A 10,898-nucleotide genomic window follows, 5' to 3' on the forward strand; every position below is an offset into this window, starting at 1 on the left:
TGGCAGCTCAGCGGGGGACGAATGGAGACCAAAAAAAAAAAAAGAAAAAAAAGCCCAAACGGGGTGGGGGGAGGGGCAGAGAGAGAGAGAGAGAGAGATAAGAGAGAAAAATCGAATAGTTTTAACCATCTCAGGAAAACAGCGAGTTATTATATTTAAAGGCTGCTGTGGGCGAAACCTGCTTCTGCCATTAAGAAAACACATACTGCATACGTCCACCGGGTTAAGCTCTCCTCATCTCTGAACAAACACAGCAGAAGCGCGGGTTTTAAGGCTGGAGACCTACAGGTTATCCGGTTTCAAAACAAATTAAAACGGGCGAATGCACCAACAAATATTACGGATGCAAGACAGTCTTCATTTCAGGGCTCTGCAGTTCCCCCTCCCCGAATTGATTTTATTCAAATTTCTGAGAGAAGGACATTTAGCCTACTGTACAGGATTTACCTTGATATTCTATTGCAATCAGTATTTTTTCCCTCAGATAATGCATTCAAAGGAAGCTAAACTGTTTTCCCACTTACTGGAAGCTTTGAAACACTTCATAAAACTAAAAACTGCCTTCCTGTTTCTGCTTTCCCTAAATTCCTTCCCCAAAATAACATTGTAAGAGTGGCTGCCTAACCAGAGATACTGATCCCCCTGCCCCAAATCTGAGCAAACAAGTAATTCCTGACAAAGAAAATTAATATGAAAAGTATAGGGTGATTTTCTCCCTTTCCCCTCTTAAAAAAAAAAAAAAAAGACTCTTTGCTCCACCCCGCTATTAAACAAAACACAATACCTTTTTCTGGGTGGTACTGCACAGAGGTTGATTCAGTTTTGACAATGTTGTTTAGCTATCATTTGCTATTTTGAATGAATGGGAGCAATCCCCCCTTTTACAACATTTGTTTCCTATTATGGAGAGGTGCAGCAGTTGAGGGCAGACATGTGAAAGTGGCTGTTTGATTCTCTTTTTCATCCCCCTGACCCTGCTTTTGTCCCTCCTCACCCTGGGAATGTCACGCCTCGCTACTTCACTTTGAGATGCTCGAGAAAGTGGCTTTGTTATTCCCTTTTAGACATACACGAAATTGTTCTCATTCCCCCCGCTGTAAAAGATACTTCACATCGGGCCTCGGTTCACAAGTGCAATGCAATTTGGCTTAGTCCAACCTTTGTTCTGCTTGTACAAATGAGCGAACAGTGCACACATTATACAGTTGATCTACTGCTGTCTTAACCCCAGAGTTAGGGGCTGGGAGAAAAGCAAGTTAATCCCTTCAGTACCAAGGTGGCTTTAGCAATATTTCCTCCGATAATAATAATAATAGATTTGAATTGCTTCTTCTATTTCACACAGTGCAGGGCAAAACTTCTGGGGAGGGTTTACTAACAACAACCAAAATCCTTCCACCAACCTTTTGCAAATAACTTTGAGACAAGTACGTATGTAGGTTTGGTAATGCCCAGTTTAAAGCTATGCAATTGTTAGCACAAAGGAGGGACTGGATTTGGAAACTCAAGCTTTAAAGCCTTGAAATCTCAGAGCAAAGCACTGCCAGCAAAGACCAAATGGTATTTAGCAAACTGAATCCAAAGAGAGGGCATTATGGTGAGCCCAGCAAGAGCTGTTTTCACGGACACTGGAATTGCCTGCTCGCTATGGGTGGGGTTTGGCACTTCTTGGGGATGGATGTCAAGCAGACCAGCCCCTACCTCTGGCTACTGTTTTTTCCTGCTTGAGGTGGAGGGGAAACTGAGCCTTCCACACTCTCCAAACTGGAGAAGCTGCTTGAGAAATACTTCTAAAATGTGTGGGGCCGTTGCCACTCTCTTTCTCCCAACCCCAAGGAAAACACGGATTTTCACTTCAGGTGCCCCAGCCATGGCCAAAGGCCTTACCCGCTGCCAGGCAGCAGGGACTCAGGAGGACACGCCTCTGAATTTGAACCCCCTGGTTTAGATGGGAGTCGAGGCTCTTGCCTCTCTCTCAGCAAGATTGGACGGGGTGGGGGGTGGGGGTACTGATTTTAGGCAACATACTCCTCAACAAAAGTTTCTTTTCAACCTCCCTGGTGTGAGTTAAGATCCAAACCCCATGTAGCCCAGTCACCAACCAATGAAATACACGGCTCCAAAGTTCGTTGTGCGATGTTCTTTCCTACCAGCTGGAAAAATAGGTGTGCTTCTCCGGCTGCCCGGTGCTGGCGGTGGCGTTGGGGAGCGCTGGCGAAGAGAGCGAGGAGAGGGCTCCAAGTACCTTCTCTGCCGCTTGGCCCTCGGCACCGCCGCGCGAAGTGTGTCCCCTCCCCCACCCCTCCTCCTTGAAGAGCTTGATTTCCCACCAGACTTGGTCGACGTGCCCCGGCGGTGGAAAGGGCTCAGACTCCCGGGGCAGGCACGGGAGAGCCATGGCCACCAATAGGTTTCGCTTACGCAGCGGCCAACCGGGTGCGGGTCTCTGGGACCCAAGGACCTGCAAGACCCTGCTGGCCGGTGGCCCCAGGTTGAGAGGACTTACTGAGCGGGGTCCCTCTGGTCCCCAAACCCAGAACGTTAGAGCCAGGCTGTGCCATGCCGGGGTGCTGGCACAGATTTCCGAGGACAATCAGTCTCCAGGACACTCAGGAGGATGATTTTTTTTTTCTTTTCTTTTACAAAAACTGACCGCTGACAGGATGAGGGAGTTTTTTTTAGTGCTGAATACCCCCTGAACAAAATCCTTTTGAAAGGAAAGCTAAGTCGTTTCACGCCACCAAAGTGCAGATTTGGTGAAGACTAATGGGACAAAGCGGTGCGGTGCGTTAGCGCGGGTTCCCCGAGAGAGCGGAGGACTTGAGCACCTGAGGCAGTCGGCCTGGAAAGGTGGGGCGGGCCAGAGGAGGCCCCAAACCTAACGTCAACGCTGCACCAGCCCGCGACCTTCAGCTCCCCCCCCACTCCCAGCACTTTTACCGCCAATTTCGCAGAGAGGCTGGAAAAAGTGGAGGGGGGGGGGAAGTGAAGCGAAGAGAACTGAGGGACAAGAGTGCATTAGGAAAGAGGAAAGGAGGAGAGGGAGAGAGGAGGGATGGAGAGGGAGGGGACGACTCCCAGAGTGACAGGAGGAGAAGGGGGCCAAGGAAGGCTTAGCCGAAGCGCTCTGGGCAGCGCGGAGTTCACTTTCCATGTCTGGAAGGCGGGTATTGTTTTTGGCGCCTAGGAAACCTTCGGAAGCTGCCGGGTACTTTCCTCCACCTCCCGTCGGTGTTTGGTAAATATTAACAAACCAGGGCGCGTTACTTTGTGGAGTGTGGATGCAGGGGCTGGCTTGGGCTCCAGGCGGTTTTCCTCTCCTAGAGCCCCCGCCCCCAAACCCCAGCCCCACAGTTCACGCACACACACACCTGCTTGACAACAGAAGGAATCAAAATCAATATTGTATTTGTCACCCCTCTGTCTCCTTTTTACTCCATCAGCAGCCCGGGTGCCACTGAAGCGAATTGTGGATTTATGGAGGGAAATTAGCATAAATTATTACGAAATCTGTAGCCGTGTGTGGTCCAGCTTGTGGGAAAAGAGGCTATTGCGAACTCTCCAAGCAGAAAGGTGGTCGGTGGTGGGCTCCGTAGAGGCGATGAATGGCTATTGCACGAAAGAGATTTCCAGTTGGTTTGCACATGGGTATAATTGACTTATGTGTATTTTATACAGTTTTCCCAACAACTCCCTAAGCCTGCGGGTCGGATGTGCCCCCTCCCCAAAGCTTCTATTTGCTTTGGGTTCTGTACAATAGACTGGTGCACTTTTCAAGATTTCTGGAAAGTGCTCCTTCCTTCCTCCTCTTCATAATACTAGCCTTAAAACTCTGTAAATAGCATGCAAATCCCTTTCTTCCCTTGGGCTTTGTAGATCTTCAGTAGGAAGTAAGATACAATTTTACAGCAAAGTACACTTTTTAAATGTGCATCTCACAACTAACTCCTTGCCCCACCCAAGGCAAAGTTGTGCTATTAGGTTCAATTTTCTTAATGAGCCCCGGGCACAGGCAAAGTGCCTCACCTCCCATCTTCACCCGAGCCAAACTTTGAAGATACCTACTTGTATCCTCCCATGTCCCAAACTTGGTGGTGACAACTTTCCCAGGGAGACGGACAGAGATTTATCCCAACTTGGATTTTTTTTTTCCACCCAAACGTTTCTACTCTTAGAATTTAATCTTCTGTTTACTCGGAGCAATGATTTCGACAGCCATACAAAGGCCCTTTGCAAGGCAACAAAATGCCAATTGTTAAAACAAGAAAACATTTCTCTCTCCCCATCTCTCACCCCGAACACGCGGGAGAGCGCGGGCGCACACACACGGGGTCGAAAAGAATCTTCCTGGCTATAGCAGGGGGAACAGAGATCTTTCACTCCTATCGTTGCATATCCCGAATCCAACCCTTCTCAAAACTCTGTTTCTATATGTATGTACATATTTTCTTAAAGGATCCTAAAAATCCTTGCGGGCTTCGATGCTCGTACCTCCCCTTCCCAGGTGGGCTCCTGCCTCGCCCACAGGAGCACCCTCTGTTTTTTTCCTCACAGGGCAGCTGCCTTCTAGAGCAGGAAAGCTGTGGACCAACGCCTTTCGGTCTGTGAAACACAAGCCCTCACTACTAGTCATCTGGGGCCCCTCAAGCTCCCGAGCTTCCCCAGCTCCTCCCATCTCAGGACCCTCTAGGCTAACCCGACCACGCCATATAACCCCCAAACGTCGCACCTCCTTAGGAGCTGAAGCAGGCGCAGCTCCGTCGAGTACCGCTGCCTCCCCCCAAGCTCGGCAGAAGTTCCTCCCGGGTCCAACTGGTTTATCTGCAGGGGGTTTACCTGCCCTTCTCCAGCCGCGCCCCCAGAGACAGGTCAGCGTCCCTCCCCCCTCCCAGCCCCCCCCCCCCCCGCTTCACACCCACCTCCTCCTCCTGGTCATTTTTTCCGAGTTAAGAAGGTGACATTATTCTTTTCTTCAAGCACTTCTGTTAATATTGAAAAACGTGCGCTTGCATCTCAAGCGAGGCAACCCAGACGCGAGGGTCATTTCAATATTAATGAAATTGTTTAATCTCCTAAATTCATCGTGTTTAAGTTACGTTTTGGTGAGTTATTGACCACCTCAGAAACTGTGCTTAATGGGAGGGGTGCGCGCGTACGTGCGCGCGCGCGTACGCACACACGCGTTTAAAGATCTTTTTTATGCTAACCCCAAATAGCTCCACTAATAATGCTCTAATATCACTAGAAGTATCAAAACTTCACACCCAGAAATCTACCACCACCGCCTCCTCCTGAAAAAAAAAAAAAGTTCTCACACATTTCGAGACTGAAGGTGATTTAGTGTGAGCTGTTGCTATTGAGTTTTTAACAACGCGGTAGAAGGAATTTCTTCTAAAAACCATAAAGGTCGGAGAATGTGCAGAAACCAGCGGGAACGCCTAGCGTCTATACTTGTAGACTGCGTGCAAGCAGGCGGGGTTGATTCACTATTTCATAGCAATTAGATGATGATGACAACGATAATAATAATAATAATTATTATTATTATTCACTGAATCTCCAGAGACTATTCCAAACCAGGGAACAAGCCGCCCACACTAGGCAAGGTGACCCCAGGCACATCCCCACCCTCTTTTCTCTCCGAAAAAGTAAAACCGCTGGTTCTTTGCAAATCTAGAAGGTACTTCTGTTTTAGTGGGGCCGCAGGCAGCTTTTGCTGGGCCCTCTAAACTCTAAATAACTTCTTTCTATGCAAAAAAAAGGGGGAAGGGAGAGAAAGTTCCGGGTGTAAAATGCAAACTTCCAGGCCACGCCTAACTCCTAAATTTCAAACCACCTGGGGAGTGAGAGACCTCGAGCTTGATAAAGTGTGTCAACCAAACTCAGGCCCTGCGCAGGTCCACAAGCCGTCTTCCCCAACAGCCCAGAGCCTCCATCCTGTGTCTTGGTTACCAAATTCCTGGAGGACTTTTAAAGTGAAGACCTTGCTTATTTGCCCAGATACACTACTTTATTTTTTTTTTTTAATTTGGCCAATACACTTAGATACAAAATGGGCTCTTACAAGGGTCTGTCCGATTATATTTTTGTATTTTTAAACCCCATCACTTAAAGCTACACACCCACTGTGCCGGGCTAAGGCAGCAGCCTAGGAAGGTCAAATCAAACTTTGACCTGCCTCTTGGAGCAGTGGAGGAAGGGTGTATTTTCATTACAATAACCTATGCAACCAGCCCCGGGTAATGCCAAGAGCAGGAAAAGGGTCAGCTTCAGGGGAAAGCCGTGCCTGAAGTTAGCCAACAATACAAACCCGATACACTGCAGAGGAAACAAAATACCCCGGCCAAGCAATTTCCATGTCGAACATCATCTGCGCAGCGGCTCGGTCTGTGAATGTGAGTGGTCGCCTGAATCCCTGCTCCGCGGCCGGCCGGCGCCTCCTCATACCTTCACACCGCGCACCCTGGCCCGCGCGTCCTGCTCCCGCCGGTGGCCGAGGCTCTTCCCCCTCGCCCAGTCTGGAGCTGGAAGTGATTCCTATTGGCCAAGGTGTCCATGTAAATAGGTGTGAAAGAAATCAGAGCTGGCCAGGCTCTCCCCTCTCGCTCAGTCCCCTCCCTCTGCATCCCCCGCTCCCCCTCCTCTTCCTCCTCCCCCAAGGCGATTGTCATATGATAGCTAAGAAGTGGCACATTAATGAAGCGCCGCTACAGGGGTCTTTTCTGCTCCTGTCACCGCTTAAAACTATCAGATGGTTCGAGGGAGGACATGGAGGCAGCCACCTAGCTCAGTGGAGCCGCGGAGCCCACAGCAGCGCCCTCCGGAACCCCGAGGCCGCCGCTGCCACTGTCCGCGCCGGGACTCCGCCGCCGAGCTCGGCCGCCCGCGGAGCTCACGGCCAGAAGCGCCACGGACCGGGCGGCGCGGGGCGCTGCGGGTCTGAGCTGCGGAGCTCAGGAACGAGTGCAGCCCAGCCGAGGCAGGACACTGCGCCCCGGCTGCGCGCCGGGAGGGACTCGGCGAGCAGCAGCGCCATCCCGGATGCGGACGCGCAACTTGGGGCAACTTTAAGGTGAGCCGCTCTCCGTCCGTTGCATCCCCACCCCCAGTTCCCGCTCCTGGTCCGGGCTTCCTTCCAGGCTACCATCGCGCCGCTCGCGGGCTTCCCCTCCCGCGCCCCCTGGCCGCCCCCAACTCGACACGCAAAGTTGCTGGCTAAAGAGCTCAGGCACTGGCTGATCCGGCGCCGAAGCCCCCTACTCGCCACCCCCGAAGTCTGTTCTCGGCCTGGCTGACCTCGCGGTGTCTGTGCATCCACGTCCTTCCCCCCATTATCTTCCCCCCTTCCCAGATCCGAGCAGGCCCGCGCGGACCCAGAGCTAGAAAGGGGCAAAGAAGAAGATGCCTCGGCCCGGCCGCAACACGTACAGCGACCAGAAGCCGCCCTACTCGTATATCTCGCTGACCGCCATGGCCATCCAGAGCTCGCCCGAAAAGATGCTGCCCTTGAGCGAGATCTACAAGTTCATCATGGACCGCTTCCCCTACTACCGGGAGAACACGCAGCGCTGGCAGAACAGCCTGCGCCACAACCTTTCCTTCAACGACTGCTTCATCAAGATACCGCGGCGGCCAGACCAGCCCGGCAAGGGCAGCTTCTGGGCGCTGCACCCCAGCTGCGGGGACATGTTCGAGAACGGCAGCTTCCTGAGGCGCCGCAAGCGCTTCAAGGTGCTCAAGTCGGACCACCTGGCGCCCAGCAAGCCCGCTGACGCGGCGCAGTACCTGCAGCAGCAGGCCAAGCTGCGCCTCAGCGCGCTGGCGGCCTCGGGCACGCACCTGCCGCAGATGCCCGCCGCCGCCTACAACCTGGGCGGCGTGCCGCAGCCCTCGGGCTTCAAGCATCCCTTCGCCATCGAGAATATCATCGCGCGCGAGTACAAGATGCCTGGGGGACTGGCCTTCTCCGCCATGCAGCCCGTGCCCGCCGCCTACCCGCTCCCCAACCAGTTGACTACCATGGGCAGCTCGCTGGGTACTGGCTGGCCACACGTGTACGGTTCGGCAGGCATGATCGATTCGGCCACCCCCATCTCCATGGCTAGTGGCGATTACAGCGCTTACGGCGTGCCGTTGAAGCCTCTGTGCCACGCAGCGGGCCAGACGCTGCCCGCCATCCCCGTGCCCATTAAGCCCACGCCGGCCGCAGTGCCCGCGCTGCCCGCACTGCCTGCGCCCATCCCCACCCTGCTCTCGAACTCGCCGCCCTCGCTCAGCCCCACGTCCTCTCAAACAGCCACCAGCCAAAGCAGCCCCGCCACTCCCAGCGAAACGCTCACCAGCCCGGCCTCCGCCCTGCACTCAGTGGCGGTGCACTGACCCGCAGAGGCCGGCGCCCCGTCTTGTGCCCCCCACCCCCGCAGCTCACTCGCCTTCCCCGGCTCCCAGTCCTGCCCTCCCCATCTGGGACCGCCACCCTAACTTGTCCAGTTCACCTTCGGCCAACCCTCTCTCCCCCATGAGAACTCTGTTTTGGACCCAGGAGACGCAACACAAACTTGCAGATGGGCCTGGAGGCGCGTGGGAGTTGTCCTCGCCCCCAAGAGGGGTTAGGCAGGGGGCACCTGAGCCAAGTCGTCCCATTCCCGGGGCCCCCGAAATCCCCCTCCCACTGAAGAGGCAGGGGAAACCCTGCCTCCCGCAGTCTCGGAGAGGGGCGCGTCTAAGCTCGGCCCCGATCCGCGAGGCTCCGGACACGGCGCCGTTAGTTCCAAGCCCAGAGAAACCGCCTTGGAGGTTTCCCGGAACAGATCTTCCCTGAGGGCTGCAGACGCACAGCGGAGAGCCAGATCTCTGTTTACGTCTTGGAAATCTGCCGCGAAAAGGGACCACTGGCTTCCTACCCTACTCGCCTCCGCCCATCCGGCAGGGGCTGGGCGGACCACAGCCTCCCGGAGTAGCGGCCCTGCCTCCCCCGCTTCTGCGGAGTTTTCTGGTTTGGGGTTTTGTTTCCTGACAGAGGCTCCAGGCGCTGGGAGTGTAGGGGAGAGGCTACCAACCTGGGAAGGGGACGTTTGTCCTCTACACAAGCAAAATAAAACTAAAAGTCAACCTTGTATGTTTACAAAGCGCCCGGTAAAACGTAAACAGTGAACCTGAATCTGTAGTGCTTGGCGGGCGAGCGGGCAAAAGCCCACTTTACAAGTACCTGTTGTAATGTGAATGTTTACTCTGCATTTCTGGCCAGGTTTAGGGGAGGGAAAGGGGGGGTGGGAAAGTTAATTGGGATGTTAACTTTCCGATTACTTAGAGACCTTTTTAGCTATTTATTTTATTGCTGGAAGGAAAAAAAGAAAGAAAGAAAATGAAATAAGTCCAAACTAAGAAAGCATCAAGGGCAACCCTAGAAGAACTTAGATAAGCTGACTAGTAACATGAAGGAGGTGTCACCGGATAGGTCTCCCATGGACAAGCCTTTCTGTTTGCTACAAGAACTTTTCCGAGAAGCTAAAGGGCTGCAAAGAGATGTAAATGCTTGTGAATAGGAATGATTATACACTGTGTAAAATGCACTTTTGTTTGCTATATTCCTTTAGAGTCTTAGGTAATTTGCTGGAAAATGAACTGTTGTTCTGGTGTGACCTGCTTAAGTTAAAAAAAAGTTGTAGTGTCATCAGAGCTGTACAATTTTTACCTTTCATTTTTCTCCCTCCCTGTACAGAATTAGCATGGCATTTTAAATATTGATGTTCTTGTCCCCAGCATGCCTGTTTTAAGACAAAGAATTTTAAAAAGGTGTCTACATTAAATTATGAACCTAGTCCAAATAATATTTTCTCATTAAAATATGTAAATGCAAATTTTAGTTTCGTGTGTTTTTGAAGAGTTGCTGCAAACAGTAACTTTACCAAAGATAAATGCACTGCTTCTCTAAGCATGCTTTCTGCAATACATTGTCTGAGTAGTTTGTCTTTTTCATAACTTATTTTTAAAACAAACCTCCTCTTACGCACTTGCAGACTGGGAAGAAATTACGCAGATGGACTCTCGAAGATATTGGCCCAGAGAGAAAGATGAAACAAACTCTTTCTAGTATAGATCAGGTGCACAGGTGTGGTGCTAAAAGAAAAACTGTTAATGAAAAATGAGTAACTTTATATGTATTTTGACTATCTTTAAGTATACATTTTACAAAATATACAGCACTTGTATAAATGTAAGGCTTCTACAGAAACCAGGTAGAGGCGATATGGAGATATAAAGCGTAAAGGCAAACTTGCTTACCCAATACTTCTATTCTGATGCATCTTATTTTCAGTGGACCTTGATTTCCTTGCTCCTTTAAATTATTGCAATCGTTGAAATTTTCTTTTTCAGAAGTTACTTAAAAGGTCACCTAGCCTGTAGAGAAACTTGTTCACTTTTAACTGAACAGATTTCTCTTTACTCCTTCATCTGGGAAAATAATGTTTGGTGTGTTTATTTTAAAGAAGCGAAGGAAGTTACTTTAAATGCCTGACTCTGAGTATTTGCTTTTCTTCAGATTTTTGCAGAGAATTAAAGTTTGCCAAGAACGTATGGCTCAAGGCCAATTAAAACTTTATTGAAAGGGTCACAGTATTTCCAGAGTGAGGTGTATATTCAACTAATGAAGTTACAAGACAAAGAAAAACTTAAATGGTGATTAACACTTTACTGTGTAAAATGATTAAACAAGAAACCTTGTGCAACACAGAGAAACCCACACAGAAATCATCATCACTATACTCCACAAGGAGAACCCTTAGCACCTGTGACCTTTATATGTTCAGAGGGTTATCTGAAAAAAAATTTTTAGGATTAATGCAAAGGGTAATTAATCCTGCTGTGACCATTTTTTTTTTAAGGAAGGATCCCCC

General features: G+C 50.8%; 1 protein-coding gene across 1 annotated transcript; it reads left to right on the forward strand.

The window, feature by feature from the left end:
• The first annotated feature begins 7,400 nt into the window (after window positions 1-7,400).
• On the forward strand, window positions 7,401-9,253 carry FOXB1 (forkhead box B1). Its single transcript, XM_067752003.1, has one exon. It carries the CDS (start codon window positions 7,402-7,404, stop codon window positions 8,377-8,379), a length of 978 nt encoding a protein of 325 aa, XP_067608104.1. The 5' UTR covers window position 7,401; the 3' UTR covers window positions 8,380-9,253.
• The last annotated feature ends 1,645 nt before the right edge of the window (window positions 9,254-10,898 follow it).

Source organism: Pseudorca crassidens, chromosome 1 (genome assembly GCF_039906515.1).
Source record: "Pseudorca crassidens isolate mPseCra1 chromosome 1, mPseCra1.hap1, whole genome shotgun sequence".
NCBI classification, from domain to species: domain Eukaryota; kingdom Metazoa; phylum Chordata; class Mammalia; order Artiodactyla; family Delphinidae; genus Pseudorca; species Pseudorca crassidens.